This window comes from Urocitellus parryii, chromosome 11, assembly GCF_045843805.1.
Source record: "Urocitellus parryii isolate mUroPar1 chromosome 11, mUroPar1.hap1, whole genome shotgun sequence".
Lineage (NCBI taxonomy): Eukaryota > Metazoa > Chordata > Mammalia > Rodentia > Sciuridae > Urocitellus > Urocitellus parryii.
Window position 1 is genome coordinate 104,206,056 of NC_135541.1, and position 22,715 is coordinate 104,228,770.

A 22,715-nucleotide genomic window follows, 5' to 3' on the forward strand; every position below is an offset into this window, starting at 1 on the left:
TCACTGGGATTATAGGCATATGCCACAGTGCCCAGCTGGAATATTAAACATTTTAAGGAAATTTTCAAGAAATACTTTTTCCAGTGATACCCTAGGAGGAGTTAGTCATACCCTGGAGTTCATTAAACATGGATCAGAAATTTATTGGATAACAAATAAAAATGACTTTCTGACCCCCTGACCCAGATGCAGGAGAACTAACGTCTGGAGAGGTTGACTGTAGCCCTGCTCAGTGTGATCTATGGCAGCTCTTCTGACTGTCACCGTTGTTACAAATGATTTGCTGGTGAGTTGAGAAAGTCCTTCAGAAAGCCTGAGAGATCAGAATCAGTCCCCGAGATGTGGGCCAGTTGTCATGGTGATACTATTGTAGCATCATCACTTTATTTATGAACTAAATAAAAGAAATCTTCAGTCACATCTGTTCAGTATGAGCCATTTCCTGTGGAGTCAGGACAAATAGGAGGAGCTTCCAAGAGTTGCCTACTTTGTTGGGGGAATAGAAAAAGGAAAATTCAGTTGAGATCTATTGCCTACCTGAATGCTTCTGCAGCAAAAATTGCAAACTCTCTCATGGGAGCTTCCTGGGGACTAAGACCAAAGTTGGTTTGCAGGGCTGAAATCTGATGTCATTACTGAAAAACTCATTGGTGGGTCAATGTGGAAGCTTGGCCCCTGGGGCTTGTGTTGGCCTCCCCCAAGCTTAGATGATGTGAATGCAACTGGGTTCTTCAGAACCCAAGAATGTCAAAGTAGCAGGGCCCTTGCTTCAGGTTACCACATTTTAATTGCCCTAGTGGGAGGAAGCAGACCTTGACAGCAACAGCTTGCTCAACTCCTTCCTAAACATATAGTGCTGGCTTCCACTGTCACCTTTCATAGTACCCTGTGTTTCCCCTTACTCCAAGTGACAACCTTATAGTTGTGCGTTTCGGTGGTGGTTTGTCTCCCTCGCATTTTATACCACTCCATGTAGGCTGATGCTGTTTATTTTGCTCACCATTATATCCAGCATCCAGCATGGTTCTTATTGAATGAATGAATGAAGAAATGAAGGGAAAATCCTAGGTAGTATGGGAATGGGGGTTCCAATTTACAGAGAAGAAAACAGGTTCAAAAACATAAAGAGCTGCCCAAGGGCATGCCTTAAAGGAGTGACAAAGAAGTTGGTTTGCAAAAACATAGATCGTGATTGTGTCACAGAGGGAGTGGTCGCTGGTTGTTTTGCCCATGTCCCCCACCCTCCACAGATCCCAGAGTCCTGGAGGACTAACAGCCAGAAACACCTTGGGAGCTACCACGTTGCTTTCTCAGGCCTCCTGCTCTGGTCACAGGTCAGAAAACCCCAGGGAGAGCACAAGTCCTTACAGCCTTGGCTTGAGATTTCAGCTTCTCCAGGCCGCAGACTCGTGTGTCACCCTGTGTCTCGTGTTATGTTTTGTTTTTTCCCCTCTTTCCTTGAAATGTTCCTTTTACACTCGTACCCAGAGGAGGTTGGGGTTTATTTTATAATTATGTCCACAGTCTTCATTGCCTAGCATGTGTCTGAGCATAAAAAGAAAAAAGAAAAAAAAAAATTAAAAAGCCAGAGGCACTTGCATCTGTTATTTTTTGCTTGGTGTGCACTTCAGAGCTTAGCAGAATCACCCCATGGTGGCTAGAGGATCTTCCAGACAGTGAAGACCAGCACTGGTGTTTCTGAGGCTTCCCCCAAGGGAAAGATGAACAAATCACGCCGTCTCTTCTCTATTCAGGAAGCGGGGAGACCTGAAGACCAGGTCGCTGTGGGGCACAGCACCCAGAGCAGAAGAATCAAGAATGGAACTTACCAAGGACGTGGGATTCACAGGAGAAGCTTGGCTGTTCTGGGGGCCTCTCCCAAGGCCTTTACCTGTAGCCACCCAAGAGAGCAGGAGACACAAAGCTAAAGGGCAACTTCCTTGCCTCAAGACTAGGGTTAAGACCCCAGAGACTGTCCTCTTCCCCCCACCCCTTCTCAAGGACACCTCTCTGTGCCCGCCCACCCCGGGTCTCAGAAGCTCCTTCCTTTGACAGGAGGAGCCTTGGCTCCAGAAATTCCTAAACAAAATGTTTCAATCAAGGAGTAAGGCTGCCACCAAGAGCTGGTGTGCTCGGGAAGCAGGTGACCCTCCAGATAAGAAGGGCACGCTGTGGTGGTCTCAGGGCTTCCCTCCACCCTGTCTACACACACCTCCAGCTAAGAAGGCCACGGTGCTCCTCTGCCTCCTCTCTTGATATCTTTGTCACCGTGACACAGATATTTCCCCCAGCCCATGGACTGGCCACCTTGGTCTCTAGGTGCACAGGCAATAAGAGGGGAGCCACATTGATTCGTTGAAAACTGTTCCTTGACCTCTTTCATGGGCTTTAATTCCTGTCTTCCTTATCCCCACTGCCAAAGGCTACTTACCCCTTCTATTCCTTTGACTTCTCCTTCTCTTGGACAAATGACTGATTATAAAGATGATCCCCAAACTGGTAAGCAGTACGCAAATGATAAGGATGGACATCCTGGAAGGAATTAGAGCCAATTTCACTTCCCTTGGAAGGAACCACCATTTGGTTTTCTACTCCGTTTCGCCCTTTTCTGAGATCTGCAACCGCCACTCCCAACCCAGCTCCTGGGAACTTTATAGAGTGGCCCTGTCCCGTGGACCACACATGCATAGACCTAGTGGACATCTGATCAGGCTGGGCCAGTGAGCCCCTTCCTCAGAAATCAACTGGGAGCTGGGAATAGGAAGATGAAGTCTCAAACTGGCCAGACTCGTGAACGGAGAGGGATAGATCAAGATGCCTTATTGTGTGGCACAAGGAGGAGGAGGGGGCAATAAAGGAAATATCAAAGATCAGTACAGAGAGAGAAAGAAGCAAAAACATACAGGAGTAGCTGATTACAAGGGGAGATGAAGTCTGCAGATCCTCCTGGCAATTTCAGAGGTGGCCTCATCCCAGCCCCAGCATTTGAGACACTGCTCAGTCCTTAAAATAAATGCCCCCCCCCCACCTCCGGGTTAAATTAAAGTAGCTAAAGGCAATTTTTGCTGCTTCCAAACAAGAGTCCTAAACTATTTATATATATATTTTTTCTTTTGAGGTACTAGAGATTGAACCTATGACCTTGTGCATGTTAGGCAAGAGCTCTGTTTTTTTTGTAATTAATATATTCTTTTTTTAAGAAATCAAATAGTCCTATTGAGGATAGGTAGTTCAGGTGGAAAGCAATATGCACCTGGAAAGTAGTAAGTGCAAACCAACCAATCACGGTATTATGTTGTTGGGTCCCTTCCTTCCACTCCCTTCCCAAGCCCATCTGTCTTCTAAGACTCACCTGGAGCGGTCGGCCTTGTGGATGATTCTGGAAGCCCTGCAGCTTCTGTTCTTGTTGCCTGGTGAGTCTGAATCAGAAAGGATGACTGAGTAAGTGAGGCCCATACCCAGGTCCTCGGGGCCTTCCAGCGGCAGCTCTACCTGCCATTCACAATCTCCAGAGAGCAAGCACCTATTGACTTCCAGCAAAGCATAGGCACCAAGCACTGTTGTATAAATGTGCCCTGCACAGGGAACAAGACTGAGGGGACAGGTCGGGAGTGGAATCCAGGCCACGGTCACTGGACCCCATGCTCTTGAGCACCTTTTCCAGGTTTGTATGAAGGCCCCACGTGGACTACAGATGGCCCGTGGTAACAGACCCAGGCTGAGGGCCACTCCCATAGGTGGGAACAACCAGAAGGCCAATCCCCGGCTTAAGGAACAGATCGGTAGGTGATGTAACTGTCACATGCTTCTGACAACCACAAAGAACTCAGTGGGAGAAATCCCACCACAGTCACCCACATTGTCTCCTCTGAAAAGATCTGGAAGGGGCGTGTTTATCTACACTGAGGAACACATTTATATGGACTTCTCTCATCCTGAGCTTCAAACTCAGGACATGCTCTACAGTGAAATAAAAGCAGAAGCACACAAAGCAGGAAGACAGTGGCAGTGAATGACACTGTCAAGCACCAGTAGGTCAAGTGTAAACAAGGATCTCTTTCCAGCCCAGGGAGGGGTAGGGTGGGGATCCCTTAAGTCCTCTGGTCTGTTTTCCTACTGTCCTTGTGCTCCAGATTGTGATAAAGTCTTTACTTCTAGAACTGAAAACAATAAGAAGCCCCCTCCCGAAAGACAAAGGCCTTCAGGTGCAAAAAGAGGTTTCTAGCATTCAGCAGGAGTTTATGAGTGAGCATCTGCTGAGCCCCGTGTCTTAGCTCTGGCCAAAAGCTGCAATGGACTGGCTCCATTGGACTTGGCCCTGTATGTTCCAGCCCCCGCCACACTCTCCCCGTGACCTCTAAGCAGAGACTGCATTCCTTATAAGTAAAAGCAAATACTGACCAGTTTGACCACGATATTTATCCATGCAGATTATTAAAATTATTTAAGTTGACAATTCCCCAGGCATCTGGGTCACATTTTGCACCCTGTGTGACTCTTCAGGGCAGGAAGCTGACCATCAACACAGAGATCTCACACCTGTGAAATCTAGCCTCCAACTAGCCTCTTCCAAGGCCTATCAACCAGATTGCCACAAGGAGAGGGATGTTCCAACAGTGGACAGTGGCCCCAGGAACCAAACAGACTCGCTTTCCCCAGACTCCCAATTAATCCCCGCACCAAGCATGACTACCATACCTTGGAGGGAGAGACCATGTCACCCCCAGAGAACCAGGGGAGAGCCTGGGTTGGTACTCCCATCTTCTGAGTTTTTACCATACCGACAAATGCACAGCCCCCTGGGTTACCCAAGTAAAACCCCTGACAGCCTCTACCTTTTCCAGACCAAAACTCGTTGTCCTGGCCTCCTCTGCTGTCAGTCACAATCAGCTCTGTAAAATCCATGTCATCCCTGGCAAAGTCTCGCTGGATACCACACCAGTACCAGCCCGTGTCTTCCTTGGTCAGGCAGGACACAGTGATGATGAATTGGCTTCCTGTGTCCTTCAGGGCCACACGGTCCGTGCTGTTGGGGGTCAAAGCAATGATGTGGCAGTAATCCCGGAAATAGCCTCGGCACCAATATTTGGTATGATGCTTATAGTGGGCGTCGTAATTGCAGCTGGCAGAAGCTGTGCCTAGCACGAAGCTTTCCTTCACTTTTCTGTCCATGACCATGGCATCTGTGAAGACACACACACACACACACACACACACACACACACACACACACACTGTTATTCTTTCAAGCATGCTGCAGTTTCTCCCCGCCTGTCCACCTGAAAGATAATTAAAGAATTGGAGGCTGGTTTTTATTGCCTGTTATCGGTAGACAGCTGTTATGGGCTGAGCTGTGTCCTGCTAAAATTGGTTATAGAATATCTTTGGACAGAGGTCTTTAAAAGAGGTAATCAAGTTAAAGTAAGATCACAGGAGATTGTCCTTAATCCAATATGGTCAGCATCCTTATTAAGTGAATAAGAGATTAAGATATGGAAAGAGGGATGACCATCTGGGGTCACAGCAAGAGGATAGCCTACAATGAGCCAAGGAGAAAGGCATCAGAATGAAACCACATCTGCAGGCACCTTGGTCTTGGACTTCTTTCTACCCTCCATACCTGTGAGGAAATACATTTCTGTTGTTTAAGCTGTTATGGTATTCTGTTATGGCCTCCCTAGGAAACCAACATGGCAACCCCAGAGAAGTCTCTATTCCTGGTCTAAGGGACAGTGCACCAGAGGCCTCTTGCCATTGTCTGGTGGGGAGCCTGGAAGAGCCGGAGGTTCACTGTCAGCACACCGTCTGTCCCTGGCTACCCACCCTACCTTGGCAGCCTCAGATAGAAAGTGAAAATTGTGGAGGCTTCTGCTGGCTGCATGGGGCTGAAGACAGAGGGGCTCAGGTTCTGAGCCAGGAGTTTACCATCTCCTCCATGCAAGACTGGCCATGGGCACCTCTATCACGTCAGGATATTGCCTACTGAGGAACTCATGCACAACAGGTCCAGCAAAGAAAAGAGACGGCACGGCAGAGCTCATCCCTCTCAGCCCTCCATCGACTGTGTGCTAGGCTTGGGGTGTCACCAACCTGCAAAGCATGCTCACATCCTAGATGTCATTTGTTCTCCTAAAAAAAACCCACAGGGAAGATCACATGATCCTCTGGGTGGGAGTGTGTGTGTGTGTGTGTGGGGGGTTGTCACACTGACATTGACCCAGAGACCAATGCAGCAACTCCAAAAGTGACACTGCTGAGGGGTGACACAGCAGGGCACACCCCATGCTCTGAGTGAGTCCCATCTTTGGTGTCAGGCATAGGCAGAAGGAAAAAGTAATGTGGACACATATCTGCACAGATACTTTTTGAGGGAAAAAAAAAGGAAGGGAAGGGGAATTTGGGTCAACTAACAGAGAAAAAACAGAGCCCTCATTTTAACCAAGGGTTCCAAGCTCCCACAATCCTCCCATCAGAGGAACGTTCGAGAATTAATAGAGACAAGACCTGTTTTCACCTTTTATTTCCCCACTCATTTAGGTGGCTCGAGCTGATAAGTAGGGACTCCAAACAGGAAGAGAGAAGAAAATGCAAGGTCTCCAGGAAGGTCACAGCAGCCTGGAGGGCAGAGGTGCTCCTTCCTCTCCTCTTACCTGAAAGAAGAGCCCAGGAGAACAGGATGAAGAGCCCCATGACTGGACCTTCGACTGGAACCACAGGAAGAACCCAGGGACCTCAGGAATTTCTGGATCTGTTCAAGGAAAAACAGGTGTGTTTGGCCTTAAGAGTTTTATCCCTCTTTGGAGAGATCAGTGAAAAGTGGGAACCACAGGTTATTGCAAGCAGTCCTGGTGTGTACAGCTAGCCCAACTGTCCACTGAACCATGGCACCTCATCAGAGGGATGACATTTACCAGCACAAACTTATTATTTATGGGGGCAACTAAGAATATTCTGGGCTTTCCAGCAGAGCCAAGAATAGCCATGGAGACACCCCTCCTGGATAAACCCACTCTGGCACATGGCACTTTGAAGAACACTCAGAAGAACACAGACACACACGTCGCTGCTGGCACACATTAGGTGTGCAACCACACCCTGTCTTGCTAATGCTCTGGGTATGATCAGAGGCCACTGCTTTTGCCCCTTCACCACTCCTGAGACCAAATGACTATCCAGATTGGGGGTGGGGGGTGGATCCCAGCAAAATTCCTAACTAGCCTAACTCCCAGGGGAATGCTGCCGGCTCACCTGGGGAATGTGGTTAGGAGTGGAGCATGCCAGCTCTCAGGAGCAGTAGTGTCTGAAGCTGCAACACGGGAGCAGGCAGAGGGGTGAGTATTTTGGAGTCAGCAGCCAGGGCAGCAGTCTCCAGAATTCTTGAGAGCTTTCCGAGATGGAGCCGGGACAAATCAGGGAGGTCTGTCCATGAAGCAGCAGCAACGGCAGCAGCTTCCTCTGATTCCTAATGGGGACTCATCCTCTGGCCACTCATTTTAAGTTTGACTCCTTGAGCCACCTTTAATTTCTTGAAGCTGGTTGCTACTTATCACACTCCAGAGCTAGCACTCCCACCAAGGGCCGGATGTGGATGGTTTTCTAGATCATGCAATAATGTCTTCCCTCAAGAAAGGAGAGCCTTCCTCTAACACACAGGAACTCAGCATCTGGGCCAGCAGTAAGCTTGTATTGTGGTCGGTGTTTTGCCTACATTAACTCATTTACTCCTACAAAAACCTCTATGAGTTTGACAAACAAATTGCATGGGAGGTTGGGGGGTGGAAGGAAGAGAAAGAGAACCCATAGATTAAACTGGATTCAAGAGACATAGGGACAAATACTTATTGGCATCCTGTTTGAAAATAATTCAGGACATTAGGTAGCTGATACGGATAAGAAATATTAAGAAATAATTATTAATTTTGTTTCAGATGTGATCATGGTATTATAATAGCCAGCCTTCAAGATGGCTCCCGGTGTACATGCCCATGTAGGGTCACTCTGAAATTGATCATTCAGGCTGGTCTGTGTGAGCACAAAACATGGCAGACATTAGGGTGTACGCTTTAGATGCTAGATCATAAGAGGTTTGCAACTTCTACCTTAGTCTCTTATGCTGACCTCTCCTGGGGAAGTCAACCACCGTGTTCTGAGGACCAGACAGGCTATAGAGAAGCTCAGGAGGAAAAAGGCCAATCTGCCAGGCATGTGAGAGCCACCTTGTAAACAGACCCTTCAGCCACAATCAAGCCTTCAGATGACTGTGGACCTGGTAACCTCATGAGAGACCAGGAGCATGAACCATCCAACCAAAATATCCCTTGAATTCCTGACTCATGGACAGGACAGCACAAGATATAATTGTCATAAATCTTTAAATTTGGGGATAATCCCTCATGCTACAGTGAATAATTAGCAGAGATATTGTAGTCCTATTTGTGTGTGTGTGTGTGTGTGTGTGTGTGTGTGTGTGTGGTGCTGGGGATTGAACCCACGGCCTTGTGCATGCAAAGCAAGCACTCTACCAACTGAGCTATATCCCCAGCCCCACATAATCCTATTTTTTAAAAGCAATTCTTTCCTCTGTCAAGGCTCTATTGCTCAATATTGCTCAGAAATGGTACTATGAAACCAAAGAAAATGCTGGCAGAAAGAGAAACAGATTATGCGCAAATAGGTAACAGCAAAATGCCCAAGATGTGAAAATGTCACATGTAAAGCAAATGAAAGGGCTAGAGTTACAGAGAATGACCGATGTGTGTCCTAGCCTGCTGAGTATAGCTTGTTGTTGTGAGTTCCACTGCTCTACCTGCAGGGTAGAACTCATTTCTATTCTATTTAGAGGTGTCAATAAGAAGGCAAATGGGAACTAAGAACACGCTGAGTGAGAACTTCAAAACATCTTTAATAAATACAAAAACCAAAATGTTTACAGATGAAATCATTTCATGTCAGGACAATAGAGTAAGGCAAGTGGGTGTGGCCACAAGTGAGACAAGGTTGACCATAAATTGATCATTTTTAAAGCAGGATAACGGATATTTGAGACTCATTATTGTAGTTACTCAAGTTTGTATATTAAAAAGTAAAAAACGAAAACAGCTTGACTTGAGTGTCAAATGAGGAAAACGGAGGTTCAGAAATTTAAGGAGCCGGCCCAAGTTCACATACCCAGTAAAGCCACTGGGATCTGATGCTACATCTGGGGAGGGTAAGGGCAACAAGTAAAAAGAAAAAAGAAAAATTCCTCTTTCCATTATAGTATACTTGCTTCCCCAATTGCAGCAATACATAAAGTTGTGGAGCACTTTAGAGTTTACTAAAAGACTTTACATACTGTGTCATTTGAGTGACTGGGGCAAGATGTGGCCCAAACTTTCTTATTCCTTCCACTCAGCTCTAGTATCTAAAGGCAGAGTTTCTGCAGAAAATGTGCACTTAGTTGTAGGAAACTGAATACAGACAATGGCGAGACCATATAAAAACAGAAATCTGACTCATAACCTCCAGCAACCCGCTCAAGAAGCCAACAGCTTATCTATAATACACAATAAACCAGCCTGTGCTAAGTTAGGCTTAAAGGAAATCAGATTATTATCTCTAGTGACAATTTAGGAAGCCAAAAATAAACCCTATAACAATCCCCCCAAATTGCTAGGGGTTAATTAATAAGTGATGTCATCCCATTTTTTTTTTGTACTAGGGATTGAATCTAGGGGCACTTAACCACTGAGCCACATCCCCAGCCCTTTTTGTATTTTATTTAGAGACAGGGTCTCACCAGCTTGCTGAGGGCCTCACTAAGTTGCCAAGGCTGGCTTTGAACTCACAATCCTCCTGCCTTTGCCTCCCGAGCTGCTGAGACTACAGGCATGCCCCACTGCGCCCAGCCATTCCCCAATTTTTGTCCCAGCTTCCAACTTAGGACCAACCAGATATGCACCCTCAACCAATCATACAAAATGCCCCCACTTCAGTTAGCCTACAAGTTCCCCATCCTAACACCTTCCAATCAGGACACAGTTGAAGTCTTTCCTTTTTTCCTCTGATAAAAAAGTTTACCTGGACTTCAGTGGCTTTAGCACCTCGAGTTTCTCCATAGTCAAGTTGAAACCAACTCAGTGTAAAACCATAAAACAGCACTTAATTTTAATCAGAAACCACCCAACTGGCCTCTAATGTGGGACTTCAATAAATACATCAAATCAAAATTCACTTGATCAGTTATACAAATAATGTACAAATATATTTGTCTTGCTTCCACAAATGCTTTCTAAAAGTCCCCCAACCCTGACCCCTCTTCTCAAGGTCGTCCTCAACTACTTGCTGACTAGTGCTGCCCAGTTCATGAATTGTTGAATGCTCAGATAAGCTCATTAAAATTTTAGTGTTTATCTTTATCCTTTGGCCTTCCCACTCCTCTGCCTGCCTGTGAGCATTTTCCAAAGGCTAGCGATGGTGGTCAGCTTCTTTGCTACAGCAAGCTCAGAATACATAGACTTTGCTTCTTCTCACTAAGCGGGTCTTTGTTTATTTTCACCTCGACTCAAAAACATAATAATTTTAAAAGGTAAGCAAACCCAGTTACTCAACGTTCACCTTCGTTCTAGATGCTTCCCATGGAGAAGATGGAAGCAAATCTCAGTTTTATCTGGGTGGTCCTTTAACCGACTCTCTTAGAATAGAAGCCCACAGCTACCCTTTACTATCTGGCTGCACAAGGACCCACAGGAGACTCCCATGAGAGCCAGGGTGGCTCTCCCTATGTCTAACCAACCTCCTCACCGATGATTTTTGGTTCGTCTTTTTTGAGTTTACTCTAAAAAGGATATTTTCTCTCTAAGGGCTTCCTCTGGGCTAGTGCAACACCTTATTTCAAGAGATTCCTATTTGGCAAAAAAAATGCAAGCTGTTGTGGCAATCAGGGGTTCGGGGGAGAAAAGCAGGGTAGAAAAGGGGAAGGGAGAGAAAAAAATAAAAGCAGTTTTGAGGGCTGGGGCTGGGGCTGGGGCTCAGTGGCAGAGGCTTGCCTCGCATCTGTGAGGCCCTGGGTTCGATTCTCAGCACCACATAAAAAATAAATAAAGGTATTAAAAACAACAACAAAAAAAGCAGTTCTGAAACCCAGGAACTATGGCTCGTCCAATGATATCAAACAACCAGGACAGTTAGGTGCTCTGAGTTGAGGGAAGTAGTGACTTTAAATCAAGTTTCCAAAAAATAAAGGGCGGGCAGGGGCTATATGTTGCTATAGCAACTGGGTTAGAGAGTCAATTAAGAGTCATAGTGTGAAGATTACCAGGAAACAGAGCTCGCCAGCACTTCCCCTTCATTCTCCAACAGGGTAGAGTTTATAAACTCAGGACCTCTATCTGGGGATGTTCATTAACTAAAACCAAAAATTAAGAAAGGGGTAAAGTTCAAACTTGATACTTCCTGGCCTTTTCTGGAAGAAATAAGAAAGAGAATTAAGGACCCTTTGCTAAAATGGCAATGTTAACAAGATAAATTTGGTTACCAGGCTCTGGCCCAAGATTAGGTTTAGGAAATATTTCCAGGAATGGCTAAGATACCCTATGCTCTTGGTTTAATTGGAACCTTCATCCCGCTGCACTTGTCAAGTTAATACACTTGGAGTGAGCGTCCACACACCGCTGCAGATTTGGAGGCCAAACCAGAGATGCCTGGAGGTTCCTTAAATGCCTGGAGCCACACTCAATGTGGGAACAACAATGAGTGACATCTGTCCTGTCAATATCCTGATTAATTAAAGATCAGCAAAAGTAGCTAAGGCAAAACCTCCACCAATTGTCATACACACACACACACACACACACACACACACACACACACACACACTGTAGCTTGAACCCATCCATCTGTTAATTGTACATAAGGTGAGCTTGAGAGTTTGGATTTGAAGTTATCAGCGCTTCCTTCGTGTCTGAGAATAGATGGCAGGAAGCTTGGATTTTTCCCCTAGGGCAGGTCTGAGCTTAAATCCACTACTTGTTAATCGTGTGAATCACAGGCAAGTTACTTAACTTCTCTGTTGCATCAGTCTGTTTTTTCTGTGAAAGGGAGATAAAAAATAATTGCAGTACCCACCTCACAGATTGTTGGGACCAAAGGAGACTGTGCAGAGAAAGTATTCAATGAATAAACTGCTGGTTGCCTCTTTTTGCCCTACACCCACTACGCCTCATAGAATGAAACGCTAGGGGAAATGATCAGGGCTCTTTCTCGAACAACAGGTGAATAGTTTATAAAGTTGGCAAGTGCTCTGATCAGCCCAGGAATCAGGAGCAGGGTGTCCTGGGGAAAGTGGTAAGAAGGTGAGCATGTCATCTAGCTCCAGGTAACCATAACCAGCAGGCTGAATGGCCCAAGCAGCCGGCTGGGTCTTCAAGCCCCAGCTGACCAGCAAAGAGCCAAACAACAGTTAGCGATCATCTTTTATTTACACAAATACATCTCCAGGTGAATTCAGCAGTGTATGACCCCCCTTCAGCTCAATTCACTCCTCCTGTTCCCACCCTCTCCTGGGAATCTTTTGAGAGCAGGTTCTCTTCTAGAACTCAGACAGCATCACATAGGTGTCCATCCCAGTTAGAACCTCCTGTCAGTAAGTCAAGCAGACACCCTTCCAGTTCCACGACTCCTTCTGTTTGGGAAGGAGGAACACAGTCATTAACACACGATCCCTCAAGTCGGGCCTCCAGGAAATTGAATTAGAGAAGAACAAGGGAAAAATAATGGAGTGGAGGAAGAGGGTAGTAGTGAAGGTCTCATGGCAGGTAACTTGCCTTCACTGGGCTCCCGACCTAGTGAAGGGATCAAGGGTGCCTGGTTAGAAGCACAGGCCCACAGTGTTGATGCTGAATCCCAAGGTCCATGAGACAGAGGCATCTTTCCTGGACAACTACCCAGAAATCTGCTCAGTGCCTGGGTTGGTGGGATCAGAGGACTGGCAGACTCTACAGGTTTTGAGGATCAAAAGGTAGGTTTCCTTGAACTTCCTGATTTTGCAAGCATAGATGATAGGGTTCATCATGGAGTTCGCGTGAGACAGCAGGATGCTCAGGAGCATCACATACTCTGGCACCTCAATGTTAAAGTACAAAATACAGTTGATGAAGGACAAAGGCAGCCAGCACAGAGCGAACCAGAAGAGAACCAGAAACAGGGACCTGGCTGTCTTGAACTCCCGGCCATAATACAAACTTGTCTCTTTGGAGCCAGAAAAGCTCTGATTGAGTTTGTTCCGGATGATGTAGAAGATGTCCATATAGATGGTGCACATGATGATCAGAGGGATGAAGATCCAGGTGAAGAAGCTGAAGAAGACCATGTACTCCATGCTCATGACAGAACGGAAACAGCACGGAAGCAAGGTGTCATTCTGGGGGTACCTTGAGGTTTGCTTCCCATTCCAGCCAAGCATGGGGGTCAATCCCACCAGGAAGGACACCAGCCAGCAAAGACCCAGAGCCAGCCATATTCTTCTTTGAGTGGTGACCCTCCTGTATCTGTTCGAATGGAAAAGAACCAGTGAATTCACAGCAGAAATTATGGAGACAGTGGAGGAGGTGAGGTGGGGGGAACCCAGCGCACACCCTCTCGATTCCCCAATCTTCTGTTAAAAGAGGAGAGCTCTGATAGTCAGTCTATGGTGATTCTAAGACAAGACAAGCAGACGCTGATTAGAGAACAATTCAGAGGGACTTCTCTAAAGAACAACAGTTTAGAATGGGTCAGGGATATGCTGTCTAGAGTAGGATGTCTGCATACTCCAGTCACGGCTCCATTTGCAGCTCAGGAATTCTTCAATGCCTAGCGTGTAAGATGTATCGAAGTCTCCAGGGATCACCTACCTGGCTATTGTGCAGAGGCTCATAAATTACACTACGCTTCTCCCTCCCTTCCCTCTCCTTGAATCTGCCCCTGTATGTCTATATGCAGAGACATCCATACCAGGCTCTCTCCCCAAGAGAAGAGAGAAGAATCACAGACCAAGGCATTTAGGACACGTGGGGAATTCAATGTCTCCACTTAGCAGTCTATTCTCCTCACGTAGTCACATGTTCTTTGCACAAAGGAGAACTTTTTTTTTGGGGGGGGGGGAAGCTCTCGTACCTCCCAAAAAGAATAAAAAGAAAATATACTTCTAGGAACCCCTTTCTCAACATCGTGGCAGACGCAGAATAGTCACCATGGTCATGTTGAAGTGCTTTAGAGCCCTTACCAGACTCATCCAGGGAGTCCCCATTTCCCCCTTGAAATGTCCCTCTTGGCAGCAATCTACACAGACTGCAAGAGGGACACTAATATTGTTAAGTGCTATCTACTCAGTAGACTTTACTTCAATTAACACTCACAACCAACTGGAGATGTGTTTATGATAATCTCCATTTCATGGATGGCAATGGTGAAAAGAATAGTAATTGTAGCTACCATTTATTGAGCACAGTCTATGGAACAGGAATTTTCTAAGGACTTCGCATGGGTTACCACATTGAATCTGATGAGGAAGGTGCAATTATTATTCCCATTTTATAGGTGAAAAAAAAATAAAAGGAATCACAGACAAGTGACATAAGCAAGCTGGAAATGGTGGATTTGCAATTGAAAGGAGATGAGTCTGGCTCAGCGCATCTTAATCAGAGCATCATCTTATGATACAGACGAGGAAACGGAAATTGAGAAAGTTAAATAACATGCCCAAGGTCAGATTGCAAGGTCAGAGATTTGAACCCAGACTTGTTTACCTCCAAAGCTTTGCAAGCTCCCTCACCAGGCTCTCTCCCAAGACCAATGCAATTAGGACACGTGGGGAATTCAGTTTCTCCACTTAGCAGTGTGTTCTCCTCACAGAGTCACATGTTCTTTGCACAAAGAAGAACTTTTTTTTGGAGGGGGAAAGCTCTCGTACCTCCCAAGAAGAAGAAAAAGAAAATATACATTCTAAGAACCCCTTTCTCAACATCGTGGCAGGCAGAGAATAGGAAGCAAAGTTAAAATACTAGCCTAAATTTGCAAAGCAACACAACCTTCTGTTTGTCTTCCTCTTATTCCAATTATTCCAATTTCTCCTAAAACATCTTTGCTGTAGGTTTTTCTCATTTCTAAAACTCAACAGCATTTTCTATTAAAGATGCACCAAACTTTTTTTTTATTTTTAGCTCCTCTGGGGACTGAACACACACCCAGGGTCAGTGGAGAAGGGCTTAGAGCATTCCTCTGAAAACATTCCTGTTTCTCAATAATGAGTCTCAGCTCATCATTGCTGAACTCCCACAAACTCTCACCATATAGTGAGAAGACATTTGTTGTCTTCTATCAACGTCAAAGGCTAATTTGAATTCATTTTCACTGGAAAAGCCTGCAATCTGAGCTTTGTAGCCCCTTGACCAAGATGAGGAAACAGAAATTGAGAAAGTTAAATAACATGCCCAAGGTCAGATGGCAAGGTCAGAGATTTGAACCCAGACCCCTGCAGCATCCCATCCCTCTTCATGCAGGTTACCTGACAGTGAGCTTGACCCGCAGGTATCGGTCCACAGCAATGGCCAGCAAGGACATGATAGAGGCATGGGTGAAGATCAGCAGCACGCAGGACATGAAAAGACAGCTGTAGAAGTGCATTGGGATGTCCAGGCTGATGACAATGGCCAAAGGTATGACCAGCACCCCAACTGCAATGTCAGCCAGGGCTAGGGAGACAATGAAAAAAAAGGTGGTGGTCCTCAGGCTGGGGTTCAGCTTGACCACCCAGATGACCAGTATATTGCCCACCATGGCACAGAGTCCGATAAAAACCTCCAAGGCGATGTAAGGAATCGTGACCCATGGCAGGGTAGTGCTGTTGTCAGACATCATCCTCTCCCAGAGGAACCTCCCAGGTGACCCGTGGGCCAGCAGGCTTCCTGTCTAGCAGGATTCGCAGCGAGTGAACCTAGCTCTTGCCAGACATCTTCCTGGAAGTCCACAGGCAGCAAGTCTGAAACTCAAAACTCACTCACTGCTTCTCTTCCGTGGTGGGGCAATCTCTTGGAGACCCTCTCCTTAGACAGAACCCATCACAGGATGACCAGTTCCAAGCCCCTTTGTGGGCCACACATCCTTGATCTCCCAGAAACCCGGAGGACAGTTCATTGTGTACTGAATCCGAAAGTGTTGCTGTTCTTAGTTCCTGAGACAGGACACACTCAAGGCCTGTGCCTTCTTCTGCCGCCACCCCCTCCCTGGGCTTTTCAAGCCCCATCAAGATAAGCAACCCTCTTCAGGGTGTTTCAGGAAGTGAGATAGGCCAAGAGGAAGTACAGAGCCAGGGACTCTAAGCAAAAAGATGGATTGAACAGTAGAAGGTGGCGTGAGTAGCATAAAAGAGGCTCAAGATGAGATGACATTTCAGAATCCTTTCATTCAGGCACTGGATGAGAGTGGGTGGGTGGGGGAGGAGCTGGAAACACTGACTACATGATACCCTTGCTTTCCGCTTTCCTCCCAGAAAGATCCCGTGATAAAGACACACACACAGGGGAAGCAGAGGAATAAGAATTAGATTTTGGTAACAGCCCCCTAACCTTAGCCAGAACTTATTCCTTCTTGGTGCATACTAGCAAGCACCGAGAATTCAGCTGACTGTGTAGACTCGCTGCTGAGCACAGCTGGTACCCAGCTTTTGCATCGAGGATCCTTTGTCAAAGGGACAAGCAAAGAATCCCTGCTCAGGAAAGCAAACGCTCAGCATGTCCAAGGAGCTGCACTGCAGAGCCTCCATCTCTCCTTTGCAGCTTATACCCCCAGAAAAGTCTCAGATGTCTTCTCACTTGCACTGGCCTGTGTCAGACCTATCTGAGGAACAGCCAGACAAGAGGATGACCAGTTGTGCAGAAAAAAAAGAGGAAAAGTAAGGTGTGTACACAACCACCTGGCGTATCTTGCCACTCTTGCTCCCCAAGCCCAAATAGGAACAGGCTTCTATCCAGGAACCAAACCCCCTTTATCTGAAGCTGATCACCTGGTCCCCAGTCTCTGGAAACCAAATGCTTGGATGCAGTTGTTATTTGGTCCAGGTGCTTTTCAGGGCTGCCCCACAGACGTCATTTCCACCAGGCAAGTTAGAGAGACAGCAAGCAGGAACTCTTAGACCTAAGCTCACAGAAGTGGGATGAAGAGTTCGTAATTTTCACCTTAGGCACCTATGTATGTTTTCCAGTCAACATTTTTCAATGAGGCACTTGAGAGAAGCCTGTCAGGCTCCTCTTCTTCAGCTCTTCTGCACCATCCACTGATCCTCCTTCAGTGTCCCAAGTTGGTCCAAGCTGACCCAAGTCGAGCTCACCCATCCCAGACGTGTCATTTCTCCTTGAACAAACTCCTCAGATATTCATGGGAGTCCTCTCCAGCCATATTTCCCGTGTTTGCTGTGCCCACACCCCTGTACTGAGGGAGGCCTTGCAAAAATGCACGAGCCTCCCATGTGGTCTCTCATTCATGATTCTGCCTCCACTGCTTTCTCTATCTCTGCGTCAGAAGAGGAAGTTACTGAAAGAAATTTCTACCCTGTTGCATGATAAAAAGCCTTTCTTACCCTAAAGTACTCTGAATCTTGGTCAATCAGTTAAAAAAACAAACAATTCCCTAACACCCCCTCACCCCCAGCTATCCAGTGGTACCAAATAACCTTATAAGAGACAAAGATCTTCCTATGTAGGGAGGAGTGGTTGTTGCTTGGTTGTTGGTGACTGTACAGGTAATAGGTGGTTTCCTGAAGGGAGCTGGCTTCCTGGGGCCTGCCTCAGCACAGTCCAACCTGTGAGGCTGAGTATGGATGGACCCCGTCCTGGTGGCAAGGCGGGAGCAGAGACTTTGCTGGCGAAGGAGTGTTGGTTATGTAATGGGCAACTCCTACATCTAGCAAGAAGAACAACTGATGGCTGGTGTGTAGTCATGGTGAAGAAGGTGGAGTGGGGCAAAGGTGGTCAAGGTCAGGAACAGCGCATGAGCAACTGCTCAGCCCTTGGAAGTGGAGTGGTGCCTGGCATTGTCAGGAACGTCTCTGGTACATGGATCTGGAAACCTGGTCAGTCTGTGCTTTCACATTCTTTCCCCTTTTGTCCTCCTTCATTACCTGGGGAGGTTCTTTTGGAACCAGCCCATCTCTGCTGGGGTAGAAAAACCAGGGAAGGGGGTCTGTGTCCAAGACCAGGTCACCCAGGAGCAAATAACCCACTGGAAGAGGAGGGGCAGGAGACGTACTTGGGGCCACCAACCTAGCCACTTCTTCCCACCTGGGAATTCTGCCCCAACACCTATGCACCTACCTCAGGGGCTTTTCTGTGAACAAGGCAGGGCCTTCCTTGGTGTTTTCTGAAGAGACACGGGGGTAATCTGAGGGGTGAGGGTCAAGGTTCTACCAGTCACTTTCCATTTCAGCCCATGAATGGGACCTGCGTGTCTTGTTCACTGTAAATTAAAATCAGAAAGGCTGGCTGGGGGAGAGAAGAGACAGGAACCAGGGCACTGGTTCCTTCGTTCACCTGTTCCTCCACCGGCACTCACAGCCCACCCCCAGGCTTGGTGATGTTCACTGGTCTCACCGCATCTTCTCTGGTGACCGGAATGATACTGCTGAAACCGCTCCCACCGATCGCCAGTCCCCAAATTAAAAGCCACTTTATCTCCATAGTGCCTCCAGGTTGCCATTCAAGTCCACGTTCCTTGGACTTTCGGTAGAAGCCCTTCCACAATGGGGTCTCACAGTCTCTGCAGGCTCCTGCCACCTGCTTCTCCCCTAGAAACCATACGCTCCACCACACCAGGGAACCTGTGGCTGGGTCCTTCTCTTTCACTTTTTCTCCCCTGTACACACCCTCTCTTGGCCTGGCCAGAGGGCCGGTCCCCTGGAGTCCGCCTAGAAAATAAACAGGCCTGGAAGGAAACTGCCCCGATGTGCCTCTTCCCAGGGTCACCTCCGGGCTGAGCTAGGCTGACTTCACTTGTTGGCTTACAAGTTCCTGGAGAGCTGAGACCATGGCTTTTCCTCCCTGCATCTCCAGCCCCTATCATGATGCCTGGCAGAGAGAAGGTGCTCGATACATTTTTGATGATTCAATAGGAAAAAGCGCCTCAGTGAAGCAGGTGGCATAGACTGGCAGTGGGTATATAATGAAAATCATAGAACAGCTAGGACCTGTCAAGTCCTCTCTGTGAAGTCAGGCACCATATTGAACATTTTCTAATCCACAGTCTCATTCAATGTTCTCTGGTGGAAAAGACATTGTCATTACTGCCGAACAAGAGGAGGCTCAGAAGGGTTAAATCACTTGTCCCAGGAGCACGGCTAAGAAAGTGGCAAAGCTGGCATTCAAGCCCAAGCTGGTGGCTTCAGAGCCCAGGTTCTGAATGACAGCCTTTCCGAAGTGGGGGAACACACGAACAAACATGGGAAGGAGCTTTCAGAAGTACAAGGAGCCCCTGGTTTTGATGTTGCTCTGTTATCAATATCAGATCAATATCTTCAGATCTGGAAAAGAGAGTGACCCCGACAATTATGAGCACAAAACAAAAGCGTAAGATGTTTGACAACTGCTCAGAGTTAAAAAGAGATGGCAGAACCAGAGACGATTGCACAATCAAGCTGCTGGTGAGGCTGGGCCTCAAGGGGAGCTCTGGGCCAGAAAGAAAACCATTTATGGGATAAGAGGGCAAAACAATAATTTTTTTTATAGAGCAATAGAGTATAAGTGAAGTGTGATCCAGGAGATTTCCCCACCTAAAAGAGAGCCACGCCAGTTTTTAGCTCTACTACAAGAACTCAACTCCAGGGTTTGCAAATAGCTTCTACTTGAACTCGGAGAATTGACAGCTCTGAAAATGTTCATTTTAACTTGCATTTTAGTATCTTCTTTGTTTGGGAGAATCTTTTAAAATTTGCCTGTGTGGAGAGGATTTGTTAAGTTAAAACCAGGCATTTCTATTTAAGAAGGTGCACTGAATTGCAATACACACAAAGCACATGAACGGGTGAAAACAACCCTGAGCTGCTGGGGTTGCTCTCAGGACACCCTGGGTATCCTAACTACCTCATATCAGACCATGTGGGGGCGCCAGAGTCAGTCAATATTGTGAATATTCATGAGCTTAATTTCTTTCCTACATGTTTTAATATATATATATTTTTTTATTTAAAGTGTTTTTTTTTTTTTTTTTTTTTTTTTTTTTAAAAAAAAACCTCCATTCCACTGCAGTAGCAAGAATCTGGGAGGAATCATAGGCCCTGAATTGCAGGGAAAGGCCTCACCCGTCCCACACTCTGGTCTGGAGCCTCCTGGGGCCTGACACACCTAGGGGAAGCTGCAACTTTGCCCCTGGGGTTCTGCTTAACATCCTGAAGGGCTGGCCGGAGAGACCATTCATTGGATCTTTTGCAGCTTCCCAAAAAAGGCTTGAAAACTTTACTGCTCACCTCCCCAAACTGCAAAGAACAGTGTTTGAAGAAACTCGAGGGGAGGACTTGGAGCCCTAGAACTGTCGAGACAGGATGTCGGGCGGCAGGGGCGGAGGTGGCAGCTGCTCCCCAGGGCTCTTTTGCTGACAGCACTGCACAAAGTCAGCCTGCTCGCTTCCCCTTGGCTCCATCACCACTTCCCCAAAACCTCATATTTTTACACAGCTTTAGGTTTGCTGGCCAACAGCAGAGGCTTCCAAAGAACCAGGGCTCAGAGTCACGCCCGAAGGTAGCTCGCCCGCGTGCCCGCTCCTCACCACGTTCCCTTCTCTGCCTCTCTGCCCAGCTTCCTCTGTGAGGCTGATCTGGAGCCGCCAGGGTCTTCCTACTCCGGCCACTCCAGCTGTGACCAAGGAGCTGGGACTTGCAAGGCCGTAAGTAGAGCTTAGTGCTGGCATAAGGAGAGGTGAAGCCTGGGAAGCCAGGCCAAGGGTCCTTAGCCCCAAATTAGGAGAAACCCTGCCCAGAGAAGGCGACCTGCGATCCACCCATCCACATGGAGCGTATCCTAAGGTCTCCTACTCCAACTGGAGGATCTAGAAGAGGGTTCAGCTAATCCTAAAGTTGTTCCAGGTTCTAGGCACTCAAAAAAAAAAAATGAGGAAGTCTTTGCACTACCTTGAGTCTTCAGCAGTAGTATCAGCTTCAAGCCTCTGAAAAGCGTATTCCCGCGTCCTTGCTGACGCGCTATGCTCAGCAGTGGCCACCAGATGGCAGCACCTTTCCACTGCCAAGAACTTTAAACACAGCCAAGGACCTCAGAGGCTGCAGACCTCTGAGAAGTGAGAACCAAGGGAGACACGAATAGGTGGGCCACTGCCTACATGCACTCCAGTCCCACAGAACGATCCAGGACAGTACCAAATGCAATCCTTTATGACTCAAGAAGGTTGAGAAGCTGCTTTGCTTTCAAACCCCAAAACAGTATTGGGCCGAATGCCGTGGTTGCATGCCTGTTAATCCCAGTGGCTCTGGAGGCTGAGGCAGGAGGATTGCAAGTTCAAAGCCGGCCTCAGAAACTTAGTGAGGCCCTGAGCAACTCAGTGAGATCCTGTTCTCTAAATAAAATACAAAATAGGGCTGGGGACATGCCTCAGTGGTTAAGTGCCCCTGAATTCAATCCTTGGTACCAAAACAACAAACCAGTTTTGGTGTTTTGGTTTATAGTATACAAAGCTCTTCACACCCTCCACCTCCTTAAATCAACAAAACTCCATAATGCAGGTAGTAGTAATCACATCTCAGAGGGGGAAACTGAGGCAGGGGTTGAGTGATCCGTTCGGGATTGTACAGCTGATAAGCAGCAGCACCAGGATGGGAGCCCAGGCCCTGGCATCCTGACTAAAGGTGAAGATGGAGGCAATCTGGGAGGGGCGTGCCATTAGGAGGTCTTGCTGGAATTATCAGGAACCTGCCACATGTACCTCATTGCCCCTCCTTTGGCACCCACCCATCTCGGGCCTATCTTCTTCCTTCACTGGGCACAGGCCCACTGGTCATTCTCCTGGCCTATCTGGAGCACTTTCTTCTGAGCCCGTGATTTCTCTAAATACCTTTGGGTCTCTTCACCAGCCCCCTGGGGTCTCCCCTCCCAGGCCAGGCTCCTAATCACCCACACTCGGTCTCCTCCAGCCCAGTCAGGTGTTACCCACCGTGACAGAGCCTCATCCTGTGATTTCGCATGGTCTGCCTTGGATCCCAATGTCATTCCCCAGACGATTAAACACCAGCAGGTGCAGGAAAGAACTCTGAATGGAACAACTGCCGATCCCAAGTATTTATAGCAAGGGCACGTCCTGCCTGTCCCCTGGGCCTTTTTAAACTTTCGACCTAACAACTCCTTAATGATGCAAGCCCTCCTGCCACAGTTACATAGACAAGTAACCTCCCCTACTTTAATGGCATGTGTCCTGCCCTCCCACTCCACGGGGACCTTCTGTGATTATAATCCTCAGAGCTGCCATGGACAGGATGCCACTTAACATGTACCAGGCACCTTGCTGGGTGTTTCACACATATCACAATCCTACACGAGCCCTGCAAGTCACTAGGAGGACATCCATTCCACAGACGAGGAAACAGAGGCTTGGAGAGAGTTGAGTGGCTTATTCTGGGCAACAGAGGAATCAAGTTGGGAGACCTGAGGCCTAAATCCAAGTCCATCTTGGCTTCACACCCTGGCTCTTTCCAATAAACCGTAGAA

General features: G+C 47.3%; 1 protein-coding gene across 1 annotated transcript; it reads right to left on the reverse strand.

Annotated features, from left to right (window-relative positions):
- Window positions 1–415: 415 nt before the first annotated feature.
- Adora3 (adenosine A3 receptor) lies at window positions 416–15,876 on the reverse strand. Its single transcript, XM_026394142.2, has 8 exons — window positions 15,524–15,876; window positions 12,924–13,526; window positions 12,280–12,413; window positions 6,651–6,704; window positions 4,836–5,183; window positions 3,353–3,419; window positions 2,432–2,532; window positions 416–486 (listed from the first exon to the last, which is right to left on the reverse strand). The coding sequence occupies exons 1-8, from the start codon at window positions 15,874–15,876 to the stop codon at window positions 416–418; spliced, it is 1,731 nt and encodes a 576-aa protein (XP_026249927.2).
- Between the last annotated feature and the right edge of the window lie 6,839 nt (window positions 15,877–22,715).

Bases quoted from the DNA above. Each gene is read 5' to 3' on its own strand.
- Adora3 (XM_026394142.2), bottom strand. From the start codon at position 15,876: ATGATGTCTGACAACAGCACTACCCTGCCATGGGTCACGATTCCTTAC. The intron at 2,533-3,352 runs GTGAGTCTTAGA...AATTCCTTCCAG, and splicing joins CACAAGGCCGACCGCTCCAG to GATGTCCATCCTTATCATTT. The intron at 487-2,431 runs GTAAGTAGCCTT...CCCCCAACAAAG, and splicing joins AAGTCAAAGGAATAGAAGGG to TAGGCAACTCTTGGAAGCTC.